General features: G+C 40.5%; 1 protein-coding gene across 3 annotated transcripts in view; it reads right to left on the reverse strand.

The window, feature by feature from the left end:
• polr3a (polymerase (RNA) III (DNA directed) polypeptide A) overlaps positions 1–15,414 on the reverse strand; it is a 46,736-nt gene extending 31,322 nt beyond the window's left edge. For 2 of the 3 annotated variants that reach the window (XM_054766846.1, XM_054766845.1), the window contains exons 1-17: positions 15,102–15,414; positions 14,519–14,654; positions 14,301–14,438; positions 11,510–11,681; positions 11,283–11,437; positions 10,965–11,204; positions 10,740–10,902; positions 9,703–9,839; positions 9,518–9,621; positions 9,308–9,449; positions 5,921–6,061; positions 5,771–5,840; positions 5,580–5,707; positions 5,370–5,508; positions 5,126–5,290; positions 4,874–5,046; positions 1,987–2,098 (exon numbers count right to left, since the gene is read on the reverse strand). In XM_054766846.1, the coding sequence (XP_054622821.1) occupies positions 1,987–2,098; positions 4,874–5,046; positions 5,126–5,290; positions 5,370–5,508; positions 5,580–5,707; positions 5,771–5,840; positions 5,921–6,061; positions 9,308–9,449; positions 9,518–9,621; positions 9,703–9,839; positions 10,740–10,902; positions 10,965–11,204; positions 11,283–11,437; positions 11,510–11,681; positions 14,301–14,438; positions 14,519–14,654; positions 15,102–15,145 (2,359 nt within the window). In that variant the 5' untranslated portion in view covers positions 15,146–15,414. The remainder of the gene's footprint in view (positions 1–1,986; positions 2,099–4,873; positions 5,047–5,125; positions 5,291–5,369; positions 5,509–5,579; positions 5,708–5,770; positions 5,841–5,920; positions 6,062–9,307; positions 9,450–9,517; positions 9,622–9,702; positions 9,840–10,739; positions 10,903–10,964; positions 11,205–11,282; positions 11,438–11,509; positions 11,682–14,300; positions 14,439–14,518; positions 14,655–15,101) is intronic. The other variant, XM_054766844.1, reaches the window with a different exon arrangement.
• Positions 15,415–23,137: the final 7,723 nt, after the last annotated feature.

Below are 23,137 nucleotides of genomic sequence, written 5' to 3' on the forward strand. Positions count from 1 at the left end.
AGAAGGCTGTGGTAATTAGCTGAAAATCTGGTCAACTTTGAGATTCCACACGACATCAACTAAACATCCGGACAGACTGAAGCAGTCCATACACTTAGACTCCAGAACATAGATGCTCGTTAGCATTTTTTTTTTTTTTTTTTACCTCAAGACTATGCTGAATTTACCAGCTCAACAGGGAACACAAGTCTTGTGCTGAAAGATACAGCCATCCTATCAGCTGGCATCCCAGTGAGAGCGGACATTGGAAGTGACTGTTTCATTCTGGTTTTACTTTGTCAATGAACCCTTTAGCACTAGTGCTACGTCTAACGCTACGAGAATGGCTAAGTGTTTCACTATAACTGGATAAGCCTAGCACCCAGCAACGTTATTCTTTGCCTGGAGGGCATTCAAATTAAAAAGTAGTCATCGTCGATAGCTCTCACAAAGTCTGCCATGATTAGTGATAGCAAACGCTCTCTCTATGCTGCTGTTGTTGACCAAAGTAGCGTTCGTTGCTATGGGCTCTGTGAAATCAATGCGCCCAGGAAGAAAGTTCCAGCAATTGTATTGTATTGTATTGTATGTACTTTATTTATCCCACAGCGGGGAAATTTACTTGTTACAGCAGCAAGACAAGTGATGATTGTGATGATGAAGTGATGATGAAATGATTAAAATGATGAAAATACAGCACAATACTATAGGTATTGTAGTAAGTACTGTATGTTATCATGAATGTGCCTGTTACGACATGATCACAGCATGAATATAACACCATAAAACATTGTTGGAGAGTTTTTAGAGGTGTTTTAATAGAGAGCTTTATAGGTGAAATAGGTGAATCCCATTTCATTGCATTATTAGCTGCCTCATACTAGCAGTTTTTCCAATATGTAGAACGCACAAAAAAGAGAAAGACATGTTCATGTCTTACATCTTTGGCCTTATGCTTGTGGATGATGGAAAAAATTCCAAAGAAAGTGCAGTTTTCCTTTAATGGTCACCACAGGTCGGGGATATTTTTGGAGGGGCACATCACGCTACATGCAGACACTATCGAGGAAAGTGAAACTGGCGAAATGCAACAAAATGCGTACCTGAGAGCAGCATAGTGCATGGCGTGTATGAAAAATGCGTACATGTTGGCAGGTCTGTGCATTGTAGGCTTGTCAACGACACCCTACCGACGGTGACTTTAAATGCTCTTAATGGTTCTTTTATTGTAAAATTATTCAAGAGTGACATAGATAATTAAATGTCAGAAGGATACAGGAGTTTTCTTAACAATGGGTACAGAAAAATACAGTGGCACTGTTTGCATACATTTTCCGGATAGCGTATAACATGGCGCGAGTCCAACTGTGTTCTTAATGTCATTTTATCACAAAACGTTCTTGTTAGCATCCTATTATCTTCCTAACACATGGAAACATCAACCAGAAGCCAGCTCCGTCGCCAGTCTATGACACCATCAGCTGTTGACTCTGTATTTCTGTGCTAACTAACACAGTTACGCCACAAGTCTCTGCTTTTCTTGTTGATCATGGCTGCAAAATAACCCAAAATGGGGCCAAAAATGTTGCAAGTGCCAGCATTTTGATCAAGAATGTGAGAAACACTATTGAATTCAAGAAGTAACTCATAGCAAAACATGAAGGTGGTGTACTTGTTGATTTCGCTGCCAGATTGTGTCTTTTGTTGCAGTAAAAGTGACGTTAAATGTTCATTTGTCCCTGTGTCATTTATACGCATTTCGAAGTGTTTTCTGTATGTAAAACTATATAAACTTGTTTGTGTTAACATTTTGGCTTTCTGGAACAGATTCATTGGATTTACATGGTTTGTTATGGGAAACATCGATTTGATAGACTCTGACCTTCTAGAACGGAGTAATGACGCTAACCAAGGTTTCACTGTACAGGAAAATGAAATACTTGTGCATGCAGTGTATAGTTGTTGTTCTATACCAGACAGGCAAAAGAAGCCCCCCGTGTGACTTGCCTTTGGAGCCACACAGAGCCATGATCAGAGGACTGTTGCTCTTGTCCAGCTCCCTGAGGCAGGCACTGCCTGCTCTGTCTCTGATGACTGAAAGCTCTCTGAGAATCAAAGCCTGTTGATCAGCACAGAAAAAACACACAATATCCGGATTTGTCCACAAAAAAGCAAACTTAAAAGAATCACAGCCATGCTTTATCACTTTCTTTGCCACCCCCAGTCTCTTTTCATTTCCTCAACGACAGGATTAAAAGTCGATCCAAGTCAGCGGCAATCATCTAGAAAATACTCTGAATAAATAAAAACAACAATCAAGACATTAACACTCGGTCTACCAGAATTCTGCAACTACTAGAATGACCATAGCAGTCATTTTGACTCTTTGTATATAATTTGGATTATCATTAAAAATATCTAAAAATAAATTGGTGGAATAGGTAAAAAACACATCAGGACACCAAATGAAAACTATAGTGATTGAGTGTTTGATTGAATTGACACAACATAACTTCTCTGCAATTACACATGCAAACTCGAACTGCAACTATTTTCTCTGAAGCAAGGCCTCCATAGCTGTCACCTTCTTTCTACTTGTCATTTTTGTCTCTCTTGAGTGAAGCTACAGCTAGGTTTTAGCATCACAGAGCATAAAAAACAAACAGCCAATAGAGCAGGAGGAAGGGCGGGAAAAATATAGCAAATCGTGAAATATGACACCCCCTGTAAAAAGCAGGCAGTCAATTTGACTGCGATGGTCATTCGAGGTAGTAATACTCAGAACTCTTTTGTGTTTTGAAATTTTAATGATAAAGCAATGTTAGAATAAAATATACACACATTTAGGAAAAGTCAGGGTCCTATGGGTACATAGGTTTTTTTTAACCAATTTATGACATCGCAAATTTTGAAAACAGTCAAAATGACTGCCTTGGGAGTTCGAGTGTTAAAGGAAATTTGCTGCACTGAAATAAATGGATGCTCAACGGCGATCAATAAGCACACACACTCACGCTGTGGAAAACCTTCCATATGCCTGAAAATTGAAGCTATTTAATTCCATCCCCAGGTGGCACATTTTGCAAACCGGTGCCTTATGAAATTATTTCAAATGTCAAGGGCAATCATTGTGATAATACTCCAACAAAATCAACAAACGTGACATTAAAATGGCTGGCAATCATAAGTGAACCTCCTAGGAAAAAAAGGTTACGAGGAAAGGGCTTTATCTTGAAAACAAGGTTTTCCTTTATCTTTCTCGGGTTTCTGTGCCTATCTTGATGTTGCGAAGACGTGGCTAACACCTCTCTACCCCCTGAAATGCCTAAAAATTGAAGCCATTTTCTTCCATCCTCAGGTGGCACACTTTGCAAACCGGTGCCTGGTAAAATTGTTTTAAATGTCAGGGGAAATCATTCTGCTAATACTAGAGAAATCAAAATAAACAAACGTGACATTAAAAAGAAATTTGCTTTGGTTCATTAAACCTCCTAGAACAGGTGTCCGAAGAGCTCTTTTTTTCCGCAGCACATTCTAAAAATATAATTTAACAAGCAAACTGAAAAACAACAACAGCAGCAAAAATGTAAAAAACAGCAGTACTTTTACAAGATTAAAATATATAAATAAATGAATAAAATCAATCAGTCAATCATATAAACAATTAGAATAAAAAAGTCGAAAAAGCCGTAATTTTAAGAGAAGGACATTAGAATACTATGAGGAAAAATAACATGATAAAAGTAGAAATATTTGAGAGAGACTTTTAAAAGGTCATAATATGAAAAACAAACAAAACAACAAATGTTGCAATTTTTTTGAAAATTTGGTTGTGGAAAAAGTTAGAATGTTATAAGAATAAACTCAAAATATTGTGGCAATAATAATTGCGAGAAGAAAAATTGTTGAAATAGTAGTAGTAGAAATGGAAAAAAGCTGTAATTTTAAGACAATAAAGTCAAAATATTAAGAGAAAAAAGTCGTATTCTAATGACAAAAAATTTTACGAGAACACACACAGGAAAAATAACTTTTTAAACACTTTTTTAAACACTTTATTAGCACATATGAATGTTTTTTTTTAAAGACCTAATATGAGAAACAAACAAAACAAAATAAAGTTGTAATTTTTGAACGAATTAGGTTGAGGAAAAAAACGGCTTATTACTACAAAAAGAAAGTGTATGAAGATTACTTAAGAAGAAAGTTGAAATATTTGGGAAATAAAAAAATAAAACAGCAAATATCGGAAAAAAAGAGCAAAGACCAAAGTTCTTACTAATTCTTACTAGTTCTTACTAACAAATTAAATGTAAATGGTAAGGTAGCCAATATGGCTGACTTGGCGGTGTTTGTATTATAATTTTTCATTTTGGTTTTATTAATTTTATTATATAACTTGTACTGTGGGGAAATGTAATGCTGACTGTTTTTCTGTCTATGTCTGTTGTGTATGGTGTCTTTTTTGTTGTTTTGTTTTGTTGGGTCTATTACCATCTGGCAAAGGGACTGCCGATGAAAATTAGCCTTTCAGCTAACTCGGGTACATTTACTTTCTGATGAAATGTTGATTAATGTACACTGTCCCTTTTTAAAAATAAAGAATTTGAAACTAATAGTACGCTTTTTCACCTATATCACAAAGCTGAGATTCCCTTTTTTCTTGAAATATATAGAACCTCATAGCATATCTACGTACATATGTTACTTTAAAAAGTGTGTTGCTGGTTTGGACATACCAGTTCTGGAAGGAGGAAAAAACCCCCAGCTTGAACAAAGAATGTTTTCACACAGCCCACACTTACCAGTTACTTAAGTAAACGTCAACGGCAAATTTTTAGTTAAGAGGAGATACTTTCATAACGTGATAAGCAGCGCAACATGCTACAGGTACCTCCAAGGTCTCCTCAGCTGTACAGCCCGGCTGCTGCTGCAGTTTGCCCGTCTCCAGAGCTTCTATGTATTCATCACACTTGTGGTAGCCGTCATCCAGAAGGTCCTGCTTGGCTTTCAGCAGACCCTGACCGGGTGTCACATCCCCAATACCAATGGAAAATCCCCGGTTAGCTGCAAGTTACAGGGGAATTTATTTTTATGAATACAAAAAAAAGCAATATATTGTAAAGGGAAGGGGAATGCAACATACAAAGATAGACGGGGGCGAGTCTTGCGAGGCGGGACATGGCGTTGGCGGCCTCCAGCTGTCCCCAGTCTCTCAGTAGGATGTAGAAGATGTTGTTTTTGGAGCCCGAACCCAAGGTGCTCTTGTCCATGCTGCCACACATCAGCTCACTGTTGTGGATGACCACGACTGGGACGATTGACAAGAGTCAGGAAGGCAGCAGAACAGAGAATAAAGTTGTGAATGTCGAGCACATGCTTATGCTCACAAGAGTCATTGTGGCAAAGGTCCTCCCCCTTGCCGCAGTACTGCTTGCCCTTGGTGCGCAGGTTGGCCTTGACGGGGCAATCCTTGCTGGGCTTCAGGATAAGGCTAAATATCTGCTTGCCTGTCCACAGAGACATGGGCTGGAGGACACAATGGAGCATTACACGCGTTTCACAGTCACAACACCTGTCCTGCACACACTGAATTGTACCTTCACTATTGCCGGGCGGGGGAGTGAAATCTTTATTTTTTCATCTTTGCCCACGAGGATTGAGGCGACTATCTGGCAGGTTTTGGATCGGTCAAAGAAGGTGTCCTTCAGAGTCAAGAGGTATCCCGCTAGGTGGTAGAAATATGCAATAAAAGCTAATTTTTCTGAAAGAACACAAACATTATTATTACCTGTCAGAAAATCCTGAATAGCAGCAATCAGAGGTTCGCCGTTCCTTGGAGTTACCAGATTGGCTTTTGTCTGGAATGTAATGGCGCAGCGTTCAAAACACTTCATGACGAGAACAATAGGGAAACATATACCGTACATTACGTACGTACCCCCATTAGGACCAGAGCCTCAGCTTTGGCCTCCTCCGTCTGAGGCAGATGGAGATTCATTTCATCTCCGTCAAAGTCGGCGTTGTACGGCGTGCACACGCACTCATTGAAGCGGAATGTCCTGTGAGGTTTGACTCTGGCCTGCCAATTTGAGAAGAAGCTTTTCTTGCAAGTTTTTTTCACTTTTTTTAAAATTGGAAACAATGTAATTTTTTGTCCTCTGTTAAAAATAGACCCACAGCAAACTTTCGATTTATTTCCAAGATACTTCAGCGTATAGTAGCCGCTCAAAACCAGGAGCATCTACTTGTACTTACAATCACTTTGAGCCCTTAAGAGTCTGGTTTTCGATCCAATCACAGTACTGAAACCCCTCTCATTCATATCACCAAGGACCTCCTCCTGGCAGCAGACTCTGGCCTTCTCTTCATTCTCGACCTCCGCGCAGCTTTTAATACTATATCCCACACTGTCCTCCTGGATCATATAGCTTGCGGCACACCTCTACAGTGGGTCTATTCTTACATGTCCAACTGTTCGCAATTTATTCAAAGTCACAATGTTAAATCTTCATGCTCACCAATCATTCAAGGTGTGCCCCCAAGGTTCTGTCCTCGGTCCCCTACTTTTTTATAATTAATCTTCTTCCCCCCAATAGTTTTCATTATTTTGGCATTCGTTTTCATTGTTATGTTGATGACAATCAGATGTATCTCACGACCAACCTCAGCATTACCCCCCTACTGATCTTAAAGACTGTCTCCAGGCCATCACAAACTGGATGTCCATGAATATGCTCAAACTCAATGACAATAAAAGTAAAGTTGTTCGTGTAGGCTCTATGTCATCTCTCTCCAAGACCCATTCCCTCAATATTGAAATCAATGGTTGTTTACTTCCTACCGTGTCCCTGCGCACTGTTGCCTCTCTATTCGTGTGCCGCGATGGAGCCCTGCGGCCATCTTGTTTACGCGTGTTCCACAGTGGAAGAAGATGCCAGTGTCTTCATCACATACACATGAATGGAGAGGCGACAGTGTGCAGGGACACTGCGGAAGACAAATATAACGCCGAGCGATTTGTGGGGTCTCATTTTTTTGAGGAGGCATTTTTATGATGCAAATGTATTACTCTTTTGAAGTCATATTGTCTTGAGAGGCCAAACTCCTAAAATGTATGGTGAGAGGTTTTACAGCCTTAAAACATATAATATTTGGAAAAAAAAAATGAAGCTGACTACTTTGCGGGTTTCACTTATTGCTGGCTATTTTGGGTGTTGGGTGCTTGGGTGTTTTGAAAGGTGCCAATGTCTCAATGTTTTGTGACCAGAATACTGCACATCACTTGTATTTCAATATGTTTTGACTAATACTAGACCACAGTCCACCACAAAACAGCGAATATTAATTAATTAATTTCTGAAAAAACGCGTTATAGCAAGGTTGCAACAACGGACCCACGATATTGCGAGGGACGACTGTGTATTACTTAATAAATCATCACTGTTTCATGGTTTACTGCAGCCTACTAGTAAAAATGTTTATTTAAGCAAATTTTACATATTTTTGGCCTAAAAGAAGAATTTGGAAGCATAAAAATAGCAAAATGAACTAAAATAGAAATATAAGGTAGGCCTGTCACAACAACAAGTTTTGACTAGTAAGAATATTAACATTTTTTCATCAAATTAGCCGATGTTTCTGGCAGCTGCAGTTAGTTCAGCTGCAGTTAGTGTTTGTGAGGACACGCCGCTGTGAATGAGCGGTCCACTGCGGAAATATTTCAATACACTCTTCCCGTGTGAGCTCACCGCACCATGAGAGAGCAGTCCAGGCACTGTGTGTGTTGCTACGGAGCCGAATATCCAACTGCCAATGTGAAATTAACAGCAATGGAGACAAATATCCAACGTCCAACATGAAACTAACTTCACCAATGTGCAGAGTGAACCTTCTTGTCATTCAGCCTGTGCGGTAAAGAGAGGAGCGAGAGGAAAACAAACACGCATGCACATGTCAATTTATCGAGGCCAACAAAATGACCAACTTGATTTTTTTAATCGTTCGATTAATGGATTGATCAATTATCCTGACAGGCCTAATGTAAGGCATTCAGACAATACACTGAAAGACACTTTGTGATGTGTAGTATTTTACACTTGTCACTAGGTGTCGGTAATAGTACAAACGTACCCAATGCTAACATGTGCGTCTGTATTTTGTCTTATTACTATATTGGGTGATACCAGTCTAAAGATGTATAGAAGTGTTACTTTGTCTAGAAAGCTCTAATAATGTTAATATGTCCTATAATAATCATGTCATATGTTGTACAGATATGTGGATGACACATGGGTAAAAATTAGCACCCAAGATATGCTGTGGGGGGTCTACAACACCACCTTTCTTCCACATACAATGCTATCTTTTCGTCCCTTCCTAAAAGACTCAGTCATTTGCCCTCTAACAAATAAACAAGGCATAGCCACCTTGGTTTCAGATGGGTGCATGATCATCATTACATCTGAATGGGATGCTAATGAGGCAATACCACCCAAACGACCATCATTAGCGGGCAGAGGCCCTACTCCATTGTATCCTAATGATTGTCATTTGACTAAACTAAACACTAAAGAGCCAACTATTCCTGTCTGGACTTGCCCCCTCCTTTAGAGGATAAATAGATTGGATCTTTCACCAAACTCTCAGACTAGAGCTTTCCTATCTAGTCTGACTGGTGTCTGTCCCATTGAGTTTTTCCAGGAAGACAACCTGAACAGTCCAGTTGCGATCGATTGAATGTCCTGAGAATAATGTTAAAAACATATTTAGAAGGTCATCAACAGGTTTTCTATGCTCTATGTAAATATTTCTTTTAGAAATAAGGAGTCCTACTTTGCGGAAATTCACTTATCACAGTTGTGTCTGGAACCAATTAATCGCAATAAATGAGGGACGACTGTTTTACCATAAATGCTCTAATTATAGCCGGAGTGTTTATTTACGTAAACTGCAACAATGACAGGAGAGAGAGAAAGTGGAGAGGAAGACATAGCTTCCTTTGAGCACATGGATTCATGGAACAAGAATATTGCATAACAGCGGCAACAGAACCAATATTGTAATAGTGGTACAGAGCTGAGAAGCAACATTTTAAAGTGCATGCAGAGGTAGATCACACCTCATGTCACTTTAAATACAGCCATCTTGTGGAGTTAATTACTGTAAATCAGGAGGTTGCCTACAGCCACAGCTGTTTCCACCACTATTTTTTGGCCCAGTACTAACTAGAGACCCCAACGGTTATTTGCTTTGTTGACCATGCCCCCGGCGACTATAGGAGAGGCCGCAGTTAACATTGCATTTGTGATATATTAACAAAACTTACGATGTGTGCCATGATGCTGAGCTTGTGCAGCGAGGGCTGTCGATTGAAGAGGACGATGTCTCCGTCGATCAGGTGTCTTTCCACCACGTCGCCGAAGCGCAACTCCTGGGCAATCTTCTCGCGGTTTCCATACTTCAAGAACCTGCTCGGAAGCTCACGTTTAAGGGGGGCAAACAGGTAACCAGGAAGCATTGAGTTGGTACCGTGTACCTTTTTATTTGGTTGCGCCGATTCTCGATGAAATTGGCGCCGGGGTGAACATCCGGGCCGTTACGGACAAGCTTCCTCATCAGCTCCAGGTTGGTTTTGTTTACCTTTGGAGACACAGTGGCATATTTAGGGAGCAAGGCGACAGTGAATGGTGTAAGTATCGGATCTAAGAATGCGACGCTTACCCTCTCGGGGTAGGTAAGGATTTTGGCCACGTGGACAGGCACGGCTACTTCGTCGATCCTTAGGTTTGGATCCGGGGAAATGACAGTTCTGCCGGAGAAGTCCACTCTCTTGCCTGAGAGGTTGCCTCTGAAGCGACCTGAAAGATCGCAGCACATCACGCAAAGATGTAAAAATTAACATGAATGTGAATGTGAATACTCAGATGACCCACGAGACTGGGTCTATGAGAACAACACGAGATGAGATTTTAACATTACTTTTAACAGTACAATGAAAAACTATTTAAAAAAACAATGTGACAATATATTGCAATCTACTAATTTAACTTATACTACGTTACACTCTTCTGCACTCTGTGTGTATGCTAGCGGCCCCAGCCTCCACCCACCGAGACAAAGAGACTGTATGACTGACAAAAAGGTTTACTCCGTTCATGCCGTTGTTCCATGGAACAAACATGCCAGGGTACTGAAACCTATGCACAGAGTGAACTCTCTTCCTGCCTGTTTAGAGGTAGCAGACAAGAAAAACAGACAAGCACGCAAATGGCAATATGTTAAGGTCAGCAAAATTATCGAGTTCATTTTCATGTATTGTATGATTAATTCATTTATTTATTCACGAGACATTTTTTTGAGAAATCTTGTCACGTTTTAATCTTGTGACACCATTACCCAGCACTGATCCACCTTCCTTCCTCCTGCTTGATGATGCCCCACAGGTGCACATTAGAGTTCAGGTCTGGAGGAGCCTTCATTTGTCATCTTGTGGTAGGGCTCCTTATTATGTCGGAAAACTGCCTAGCGCCCCAGAGTGCTTCAAAATGTCACATTACATGTTGGAATGAATCATTCCCCTCAATGAGCCGCAGCTCCCCGCACTGGGGAGCACTCGTTTAGCCTCGGACCATGACGCTACCACCACCATGCTTGACTGTAGACACAATTATTTTGCTACAAGCTTGTGTTGCCAGCTATTTGCACACCAATTAGGACACCAAAGACATAATCAAGTAAGGGTTGTGTTGTCATACTACCTTGCTTTCCCTTGAGTCTCTGCACAAAGCCTCTCGTCCACTTCTTGGGTGCCATGTTGAGCGGGATGCCGGACAGCTCGCTGTTGATGTAGAGAGCGCACTGCAGCTGGAGGAAGTCCCAGTCCTCCATGATCATCTGCGTCTTGGCGCCCGTCATGCGATGCTGGACGACACGGAAGGTCAATTACAACAAGCGGATGACCGGATGAAGAAACGGGTGCCCACCTTTTTGATGACATCATTCAGGAAGATGATCTCCGTCAGCTTCATGGTGAGGTCGTCCTCGTTGGTGCCCGACTTGAGGTCACTGACCACGGAGGGCCGGATGCAGAGCGGGGGCACCAGGAGGCGGGTGAGGATGAGGTCAGCAGGTTTACCCGCCTCTGGGTTCATCAGCAACAGACAGATGTCCTCCTGGGGAATCCTTTTGAAGATGTTGAGCACCACCAGAGGGTTGAGGTTCTCCTACAGAAGAGATGGCAGCTAAATCAGTGACAAAGGGCAGCATAAATATACAAAGAGAGTGGTGGAAGTCGTTTTAACCTGCGCTCTTGACAGAAGAGGCTCCATGAGTTTATTGTGTTCAAGTGCTGTGTCAAAGGACTGCAGGAACTCTGACACAAAAGGCTCCACCACCTTCTTGGTGGTTTTGTACTTCTCGTGTATGATTTTCAGCAGGCCACACTTCTTCACCGTTCCTGAGGATAAAGACAGGTTTGTCTCAGCTTCTTCCCCCCCTCCAAAAGAGCACAAAAAATATTATTATTTACCATTAAACGCAGCACAATTCAGGCAAGTTGTTCTTTTGCGGCATTTGTCGGAGATCTTCTTTTTTAGCCCTCGTTTCTGGAGGTAGGCCAGGTTGGGACGTTTCAACATGTCCATGAACTGGAGCTTCTCCTCTTTGGTCAGCATGATGCTTGAACATGTCTTACAAATCATCTACATGCAAAATACCACATGAGAAAAAGTACTCAAATATATGAGTGTCAAAAAATGTTCAATTAAGACAGCATTATATACAGTCAAACCTGTCTATAGCGGCCACTGAAGGGAAACGGCAAAAGTGGCCGCTATAGACAGGTGGCTGCTATAAACAGGTTGGCGGCCATTTCGAATTTGTGCGCACACATATTAACATGTATTCACAAAAAAGACTGGAGCAAAACCAAGAGACATAGGGGAAACGCTCTGTTGACACATAAACAGGTAGGTAAATCGAGGTAACAGCTCCGGTGAGGAAACTAGTAATATCAGTAAGCACATTCGACAGCGCTGGCCTTTTATCCGCCACAAATGTTAATTGACCGCAGCTGCGCGGCCACCAGGCATGAAGCGGCTGCCTCTTCCTCCCCGGAGAAGGCACAGCCCGCCAAATAAGAGCGCAGGACAGCGGATGCTCGCTCCTGTCCTGCAGAACGTCACAAATTTCTCTCTTTGATTATTTTTAAAACACGATTTTAAAAGCAAGAAATAAAAATTTTAGTGAACGAGCCCAAGGATATATGTACAGGATACGCGTGAAGCAATCATGAATGGGTGTGTGCGTGAACAATTGAGTGCGGAGGAGGTGCGAAGATCGTCGTAAACTAACAATACCATCACTCCTTTCTTATTGAATGGGCTTCTAATCTCTAATTAGTCGGCAATTAATTGATATTTTAGATGTTTTATTCAGGTGTTTTGGCTATTTTAGAATCTATTCACGGCATTGCAAAGTGGGAAGATTACCGTTTTGGCCGTCATTTAATCTTTTCAGGGCGGCGTTGCAAAGTAAGAATACGGCTTTTTTATGTCGACCTAGGACTCAGTAATTAAAGTCTACACACGACGGCTTCATTGCTTAAAAAAACGAAACTTTTTCGTGCATGAAGCTTCTGCTTGAGTCTGCATTTTGGCCGCTATATGCGGCCAGATATTGACCAAGGGATACAAAATGGATGGCCGCTGGCCGCGTTAGACAGGGTCTCCTATGTGTAAATTTTCTCCGGGGGATTTTTCAGTGGCCGCTAAATCCATACCTTTGTGATTTAACGTTATTCTTGGCAGCTTTTCCATTTTTATTATTTTAATCATTTTTTGTTCTGTACAGTGTTCTCTCGCTCTATCACGGTTCAGCTTTTGCTGATTTTTTTGTGCGTTTTTTTTTTTAATTACAGCATATGAAAGCCGTTACAGGCCGAGCCTCGCCCTTTACTGATAATTGCATTGTGGGAAGCTAACCTATCTCTTCCCGTTGTCGTCTGTCTGCACCGCCCATTGATTTCTGCATCCTGATTAGCTGTAGGCCATTGTCAATCAATCTCCTTTGTGCCTGCCATGTCTCCAGTGTCATCGCTAGCTTGCTTGCTAGCTTGTACATGAATATTTGGTTTGTCCGCAGCACTATGTTTTAAGGATACAAAAACGCTACAGTACAGTGGAACAACGCCAGGACAAAAAGGCACAGTCACAGGATTGAAATATGCGTGAGTGACTTAATAATTTCTTGTGTTGATCATTAAGGTAGATTAAAATTCAAACAAAGGTTTGAACTTTTTTCACTGTTTAAACAATGAGAGAAATGTGAGAAAATGTTAATGCCTGTGTGAGAAAAATGTATAAAGTATATGGTGAGGGGTTTTACAGCCTTAAATCATATATAATCATTATTAAAAAAACTGAAGTTGGCTACTTCGCGGATTTCACTTATCGTGGGCTATTTTGGGAACCTATCTCCTGCTATAAATGTTAGAGCACTGTATTCTTATTTTAAATATATTTGTAAAATTAAAAAAAAAACATCTTTGTAATTGAACCTTATTCTAGATAGTTTTTCCATTTTTTTGCCCTGTATTCTTATTTTAAATATATTTTTCTGATTTTCCTCTTAAGTATTTGTATTGTAGATATGTTCATTATTTTCCATATTTAGTATACTTTTGAATATATTGACTATTTCTTATTCTAATTCCACCACAAACTGCCTTGAAGTATTAAATGAGTTACATGAAAAAACTTGCTTGTTCACAAATGGCAAGACATTGCATTCATTTTTAAGTCCTGTAGCGCCCTCTACAGGCACAATGTACAAGGTGCACTCCAGTCCAACTTCAGTTCAGCAGTGATTACAAAAAATAAAATATAAATAGCAAACAAATGAAAATATACTAAATATGAAAAATCTAAGAAAATATATCTTAAATAATTGAAAAAGAAAGTATTCTTAGTATGAAATGTATTAATTTTTAAAAATGATTTTGAAAATATAATCACCATTGACTATTTTAAAAATATTTCTTATACATTACATATTTCTTTTAGTTTACACATGTATTTTTTTAAATGTCGTTATTTTTCCACTTCCAGCACATTGTACTGCCTTTGTGTAGTAAACAGGCTAAATGAATAAACTTGTCTCTTAATGATTTCACAGGTTAGACACAAATGTCAGCACAAATTGTACAGTATTGTTTTTAAACACTCTAGCGTCCTCTAAATTATAAATGTAAATATATTACAAATAGATTAGATACCGTAGATACTAATGTAATGTGTTTTTGTACAATACAGTGCACTTGCCTGTAAGATCCCAATGATTGCTTTAAAATATCCAACATGAAAACACGGCAGCTCCAAATCTAGATAGCCGTAATGTCCCAAACAGTCGGCCAGATTCTTCCCACATGTTAAACATGGTCTGTCTTTCTCGCTGGTTCCCTGCGTGATGAGAATAATCAGATATATCAAAATGTGAGGGGAGTTCTTGCTGGTGTAGCACAAAAAATGCATAGATCTACCATGCGGTGGTCCAGCACTCCATAAGGCAACGGAGAGTGTTTGGTGTCCTGGCTGTACAGGTTCTTGCTGACCACCTGAAGATGGGCCTGCTGACGCATTTGGTCTGCAGATTTCATGCCAAAGCAAATGTGGCTTCTGTAGGATTAGGAAGAAAGTATGCAATTGAAGAGCTGTTACGTTAATTTGTGTCATTATTGTAGCACTAAAGATGATAAAGGCCTGCACACAAACTTAAATGCAGGAGGAAATGGTTGTTGAACAGGCAGGCCTGGAAGAGTCAGGAGCTGCACCAACACTTTGCTTGCAGATTACTAAATGGGCTAAAAAGCGCCAAAATAAGCAAAGTAAACTGTATCACACTCCATTTTAAAATCATATTAATGACAACTACTTAGGCCAAACATCGCATGCTCAAATCTCCCCACGCAAGAATGCTACTTCACGAATATGCACCAAACTTGCGTAGACATTATGCCACATGTCAACATGAATAATAAATAACACGACGCCGAAAATAAACATTACAAACTGCCATTAGCGTTAGTAGCTAACTGACACTAGCCAGCTTGCTAAGCCACTCACATCTTTTTCGCCACATCTGTCTCCCGGAACTGCTCCTTCACCATTTTTTCAACAGCTTTTACCTCCCGAAACGAATATTAAAAAAATCAACTAGTTGTGCTTGTTCTCATTCCAGTCAACCTCGATGAGTGGAACCCCCGGCAATTTACGTCTCCATGTTGTTGTGGACCAGCTAGCAACACATGTTGTTGATAGCGTGGGGCGTGGTAACTTCAGAGTCAATCAGGATCTTTAACCAACGTAATTGTTATCACGCGATTTGGACTGGTAGAATGAAGAACATGTACTCGACCTTTCCCTTGGCAATGGTCCTATGTTACGGGTTGAATAGTGGCTATTGATATTCATACGCGCTCTAAAAAGTGACACTTGACATACATCCGTGAAATGCCACATTGGTGTAGGGTGTTCGTAAATCCTAACTTTATCGGTGGTTTTGAACGCAGCACTACCCATTTTTGAATTAACTTTATTTGTCTTTGTTAATGGACGGTACCGTATAGCGAAGCAGCAGATAAGCACATTGTATCATGTATTGTATAGTGAAATCATAAATATTTGATTTTCAATATTTTTGACATATTTACAGATATCAGTTTATACACAACCATTTTATTTGATGGTGAAGTGAAGTGACGCTTACAGGAACACTATATTAAATTCAGCCACTAGATGGTGATAAATGCACGTCTTGCAAAGCATAATGTACTCTAATGGCTTCTTGCTTACAATCACCGATATTGACAATTGTCAGTCTAAATATTTGATATTTAGATCATGTCACTTTCTTCTTTTTTACTGGACATATCACTGTTTGTGTGGTGTTTCCGTATGTGTCCCCAGAGTCACGTAGTTGCAACAACATGTCCTCATGGGGGCAAGCATGTCAAGCCTATACAGATGTATCGCACATAAAAGAGAAAGAGAAATGACAGCATTAAATACACGTGAGGAACAACGTTTGTCCGCATAGGACGCAGCAGCTACTTAAAGTGCAAGAGGGGTTCAATCATGGAATGACACAAAGAAAATTCCCTGTGGAGGATTTGAGTTTGGAATCTGGGTCTTTCTATCAGGACTATCCCTGCTACATTTGGTGATATTGTTTTAGATTTATTCTCTGCTGAATTGTGTAGAGTGATATTTAATTCACTTGCCCTTGGGGTACATGTAATTACCCCTTCTTTCAACTCATTTTCTCCACATAACAATAATAGTGAAAATAATGGATCTGAAATGTGAAAATATTGCTTTTACAATGATTTGTAAAAAAAAAAAAAAAAAAAAAAAGGGGGATAAAGGGAATAATAAAAGGGATATTTGGTCACTGAGATTTGCCTTGACTGTCAACTAAGAAAAGAAGTCAATAACTAAGGACCTCAGAAAAACATATACCGGTAAATCAATAATATTCATAAAAATAACACAAAGAGTAACAGTATCAAAATTAAATACAATTACATTACATTTAATTAAATTAAATTTTTTAGCAACGAACCATATTTTGGTAACGAGAACAGTAGTCAGCAAAAAAACTAATAATAAATTATATTTGATATAATGATTCTTAGCCTATAGGTAGCTACCATTGCGTTATATCTCCCAACAAGTCAACTAAGAAAAAAAAGAAAACATACATAAAACATACATAAAATATGAGAATATATAATAAAAATAGGAAAAATGCTATAAGAAGATAAAATAAGTTACAACAATAATTTTCATTTCAGTACAAAACAGTATGCACAAGTCAGATGCAAGACAGTTGGGGAGGGGTTGGATCAATGCGGCTGCTATCTTGGTGTAATTAACATGAATAATGACTGTGCTTCATTTAGAGAGCTTCATAATGAGCCTGCTAAAACATTGACCCTCCACAACGTATTGATCCCTCCCTGCCCCTGTTAATAACAACTCTAGTGTGGCTAAAACAGCTTTCAGGCCCCCCCCCCCCCCCCCCCCCCCCCCCCCCCCCCCACACACACACACACACACACACACCTTCATGTTTTCTGCAATGGTGTCAGCTACTAGCTTGGAGGCCCTCCTGCACTCTATGTAATGTGTGTGTGTGTATGTGTGCGTGTGCACTCAGTAATCACTCGCCTTTGGTGGCTGCAGACTGATTCAATATTCCGGCGGGTAATTTATGCAGAACTAATTCTCCACAGGAATGGAGCGGAAAAGGAAGAAGAAGAAATGCGCGGTGAGAATAATCATCCTCAGTGTTGTCTCTGTGCATTTTTGAAGTTTTCAATAAATGAAAATATTGAGCAACCGGATCCGTTTCAATAGGGTTGGTCCTACAGGAGTGAGGAGTGCATAAGTGTGGGTAATACACACACACTCGGTGGCTTGGCAGTGGTGTATAGATGATGTAAAGCTTTGTCTACCTCTGAATGCACTTTTAAATGTTGCTACTCAGCTGTTGGTGTGAGCTCATCAGTGACATTAATGCTGACTGAGCAGGTTTTGCTCCTTTCAGCTATTACAATATTAGTTCTGTTGCCGATGTGTTTTGCAACATATTTATTTATACATGACCAAAAAGAGCTGATGGCAACATCCTGATTTATATTTTTTAATTAATCCCACAAGTTGGCAGTATCTGTGTTTGAATGGTTAGCATCCAGCAAGTTTATTTACCTCTGCATGCGCTTTAAAATGTTGCCACTCAGCTGTCGGTGTGAGATTCTTGCCTTACTGTTGTTTTCGGTGAACTCATCAGTGGTATTAATGCTGGCTGAGCAGTTTGCTCCTTTACCACTTTTACAACATTGGTTCTGTTGCTGCTATGTTGTGTAATTTACCAGTTAATACATAACCATAAGCTCCAAGAGAGCTGTCGACAACCTCCTTATGATATGTTTATTATTAACCCCACAAGAATGGTCATGACTGGTCAGCATCCAGCAGCTTTATCTACCTCTGCATGCACTTTAAAATGTACCGGTGTAAAATTCTTGTCATACCGTTGCTTACAATGCACCTGCACTCACTGGCTGTATTATTGCTGGGGGTGCAGGTTTGGCTCCTTATCATTACAACAACATGGGTTCTGTTGCCTTTATGTTGTGCAATTCACCAGTTAATAAATAACCACAAGGTCAAAGAGAGCTGTCGGCAACCTCCTGGTGATGTTTTTATAATTAACCTCACAAGAATGGCCACTGATGGTCAGCATACAGCAGCTTTATCTGCCTCTGCATGCGCTTTAAAATGTTACAACGCAGCTGTCGGTGTAAAATTCTTGTTGTTAATAACACTACTGACAAGCAGTCATGTGACATGAAAGTATACAGTATGCGGAATATCTACGCACATTTGTAAAAACGTGCTGCAACAGCAAAGAGTAATGATCTCTTCCCCATCTCATTATTTTTGCATCTTTGTCACTCTTATTAAAGCCATACATCCTCATGTGAGGCCAGAGGAATATCTGCAGTTTGTACATACATATACATGTCAAGCATTAGTGCACGTGTGAAATGAATAATTTATTCCAAATGAATTATGGTAGCAGCCTGGCTGATTCCTGTGCATACCCTCTTTTTGTTTTACATTTGGCCTTGCATAAACGAGATACCTCCCTGGGTGGATTTGCATTGGAAAAAAAAACACACTGCAACGCAATTACGATTCATGGCAGCGCCTCGCCTCCGGATTCTCTGCCGCCACGTGAGACGTCAGCAACTGATTGATATGGAGGAGCATGGCCGCCTTTTCTTCATGCACCAGCCTCCATCAGGTCTCTGTATAACTTCTTAGCATGTTGCTAAAGGCTAGTTGGCGCTTTTTTGCAGCAGGAACACTACCAGGAACATTTCCTGTGTCCCAATTCAGGGGCCGAGCTCTTCAGAAGACCTAAAAGACACAGTCTACAAATGTGACGCCTTCGGAAGTGTCCCCTTCCCTAGAGGGGTTGGGCGGCATGTAATCTATCAGCAGTTTTAAGGTTGTAGCTTCCCACAAAAGTTGCATTTAGACCCAAATGACCAGGAACTTTGACCTCCCTGTGAAAAATTGTTAAGAGGAGCCAAGGCAAAGCATTATTTTGAAGTTCTGATAGATAGATGGATACTTTATTTATCTCCGAGAGAAATTCACATTTCCAGCAACTCGGCAAAAATGTCATAATGAACTTAATCACAAAATAAAATTAAACAACCCAGGCAAGACATGAGAGACAAGAAAAATAATAGGAATAAATAAACAGTTAAATAAATATGGGACAGATCACATCAAATTTGTAGTGCAATAATACAAAATGAATAATACATCAAGATTGAATAAGTCCAGGCCTCTGTCGGGAGATGATGCTGTGCATTGGATGATGCTGGTTGTCCATGATGGAAAGGAGCTTTCTCAGTGTCCTTTGCTGTGCCACAGACGTCAGACTGCCCAGCACAGTGCCAATGACAACAAAAAAAGCACTGCTGAAAACCAAGCAGGAATTAGTAGCTAAATGCTAGCAGAAGCCGCTGCTGGAAGTAACCAAGCAGGGAATCAAAAAGTACTTACAATACAAGTCAACAAGACCAGAAAGTAGCGAACAACTGAGCAAGCGAGATGCTGGGAGGAGCAGGGAACAGTCTGGCAATGAGTGAAGCCCACAGCACAGCTTAAGAGGAGCCAGCTGGTAATTGCCAGCAGGTGTGTCAAGGTAACTCCTCCTAGGTGGCTCAGCAATGTGCTGCAAGACAGAGCAAACAGGCGGCAGAAAACAGCACACAGATCATGACATAGATTTTTTTTTAAGGAACCATAACATTCTATTGTCTATTATTAGCATTGGTAGCGTCATGAAATTTCACACATATTTCAAGACGGTTGTAACATCCTACAAAAGTTGTATTGAGACCAAAATTACCAGAACCTTTTAGCTCCTGGTATTTTTTTTTCAAGGAACCAAAATATTTTATTGTTTATTGTTAGCATTGCTATTGTAGATAGTTGCATTTGGTTGCAAAGTTGCATTTAGACCGAAATAACTTTTTTTAAAGGAACCATAACAGCCTACTGTTGCTAGTATTGCTAGCATCGAGTAATTTAACAGATATTGTCAAGGTTAGTACTGTGAACTTTTAACTCTTGGTAATTAGATATTTAAAACAAACATAACCATGAAATTCTGTTGTCTGTTAAAGGAGCAAAACAATTATATTGTCTATTGTTATCATTGTTATTGTCATATAATTTAGCAGATATTTGTAGGCTGTAATGTCCACAAAAGTGGCATTTAGATCAAAATTACTGGGAACTTCCTGTTAATTCGATTTTTCGGCTACAGCCAATCAGGACGCAGAAAGCAATTGACTGCAGACAGACAGAGAGGGAAGAGATAGACACTCAACTTCCCACAATGCAAGTCTTCTTAAAGGGCCAGGCTCGGCCTGTAACGGCGTTGATACGCTGTAATAAAAAAAAAGAAGCACTAAAAAAATCTGCAAAACAGTGAATCTGCGAAAGGTGAACAGCGATATAGCGAGGGAACACTGTATTTCAGTTTTAAAACCAATCACAACTCCATAATTCAGTCAATTTTAGCTATCTGCCTAGATGGTATGATAAATAATATGCATTGCAGTATTATGCATTGCAGTTTACTAGGTTAGTGGCACGAAGACTCCTTGTTTCACGCTGGCCTTTTCCTATATAGGTCAGTGGTCTTGAGTCCATTTCATGTGCCGCTGCCTTCAGTGGCTAAATTGCCCAGCAGGCAGGTGCCATTATAGCATTTTGTTTGCGCGGTAAGCAGCTATGAGAAGTGACAGCAGCAGAATTACTAATGCACTTTGCTTGTCATTTCACTCAGAAAAGCCCCTGCAGGGAGGGCCTGATTAAACTGATATTCAACCTCCTGCATGTTGTGGGCCCAGGCTTCATTAGCATTGGGTTTAGATGACACACAGAGCAAGGAGGGCGCTGGCATTATGCTTGTAGACATGACGCTGTTACTCGTTTCCTCAGTGTTAATAGGGGTACCTGCGATGTAGCATATTAATGATTCAACTCACCGGATTAGAAGAAAATATATTCTTTTAACAATGAACAAAAAAAGAATCAAGATAGCCCGTTGGAAGGGGAATAAAGGATGCCCTTGACACACCGGTGCTTCACAGGAAGTGTCAGGGTACATTAAAAAGGGATCAAAACAAAGTCAGCCTCGAGCTGCAACTACAAAAGCACATGCAGCAATATTATGCTGCATCGCTTTGACATCATCATACACAAGCCAGGCTCAAGTTGACCCCCTTATTGACTAAATATTGTCCCCAATGATGAGAAAAAAAATTCAAGATGATAATGCTCAGTTTTGATGTATTAACTAAACAAGGGTGTACCCCGCCTGTTGCCCGAAGTCAGCTGGGATAGGCTCCAGCATACCCCCGCAACCCTAATGAGGAGAAACGGCATAGAAAATGGATGGATGGATGGATATTTTTAATATGGTGGTTGTCGTTTGCATTACATCCTGCGTAGCGAGAATCACACAATAATAGTGTACTAATTGAATTTTTGAATTAGGTTATTATTTAAAAAAAATAAACTATTAGTATTTAGTATAAACTAATAGTATTTTATTCATCCATCCATCCATTTTCTATGCCACTTCTCCTCTTTAGGGTCGCGGGGGTATGCTGGAGCCTATCCCAGCTGACTTCGGGCGACAGGCGGGGTACACCATGGACTGGTGGCCAGCCAATGGCAGGGCACATATAGACAAACAAGCATTCACACTCACATTCATACCTATGGACAATTTAGAGTCTCCAATTAACCTAACATGCATGTTTTTGGAATGTGGGAGGAAACCGGAGTACCCGGAGAAAACCCACACACACACGGGGAGAACATGCAAACTCCGCACAGAGATGCCCTGGGGAGTAGTATTTTATTTTATTTCTTAATTTATATATATTTTTAAAATAATTTCAATTCATCAGTAATTATAAATTTGAACCGTTTAAAAGACATACCTAATAGTGCAATCAATAATTTGTAGGCCCTTTTCTCAATTGTCAGACATCTTTTTTTGTTTACGTTTCACTTTTTCCTGCCTGTAAGGCTTGTGTTTTGTAGGTGTTACTTGAAAATTGATTATTATGACAGTTTAAATTAGGGAAAAATAAACTCTGTTTTTGGGTAAAAAATTTCTACGATTTCCTACTACAATCTCCCTTATTAATGCAGGAGGACACTCGTTGACCTCTTTGTAAATGGAAGGGCATATTTACAAAAACAAAAAAGTTTCTTCTCTAGGGTCACAAAAAGTTGTAATACAAGTGAATGAAACCATCTTTAAGTGTGCCGTTGATTCACCGGGTGGCCAGGCAGGTGAATTACAGTTTCATTGAGCTCAGCTCTCTCTTCACCACCATGATCTGGTACGGCGACCACATTACTGCAGGTTCTGCGCCAATCCTCTTGTCAACCTCACGCTCCAACCTTCCCTCACTTGTGAATAAGACCCCGAGACACTTAAACTCCTCCACCTGGGGTAAGATTTCACTCCCACCCAGAGGGTGCAGTCCACCCTTTTTCAACTGAGAACCATGGCCTTGGATTTGGAGGTGTTGAGTGTCATCCCAGAAGCTTCACACTCAGATGCAAACTGCCCCAGTAAAAGCTGACGAGTGATGAGGCTATCAGGACCACATGGTCTCCGAATAGCAGAAAAGAGATCCTAAGGCCCCCAAACTGGACCCTCTGCACCTAGAAATTCTGTCCATGAAATTTATTAACAGAATCTGTAAAATAGGGCAAGGGGGGAGATCCCGTGTGGCTTCTTCGGGCTGGGCCCAGCCGGGTCCCATGGGTAAAGGTCCAACCACCCCCGGGCCTGGCCCCAGTGTGAGGCCCCGTTGTCCCACATCCGGGCGACATGCGGCCCCTCCTTTTGCTCTTGTTCATAGGGTCTTCTGAATCACTCTTTATCTGGCCCATCACTTAGGACCTGTTTGCCTTGGGAGAGTCTACCAGGGGCATATAGTCCCGGACAACATAGATCCTAGGATCACTCAGGCACACAAACC

Source organism: Dunckerocampus dactyliophorus, chromosome 2 (assembly GCF_027744805.1).
Source record: "Dunckerocampus dactyliophorus isolate RoL2022-P2 chromosome 2, RoL_Ddac_1.1, whole genome shotgun sequence".
Taxonomy (NCBI): domain Eukaryota; kingdom Metazoa; phylum Chordata; class Actinopteri; order Syngnathiformes; family Syngnathidae; genus Dunckerocampus; species Dunckerocampus dactyliophorus.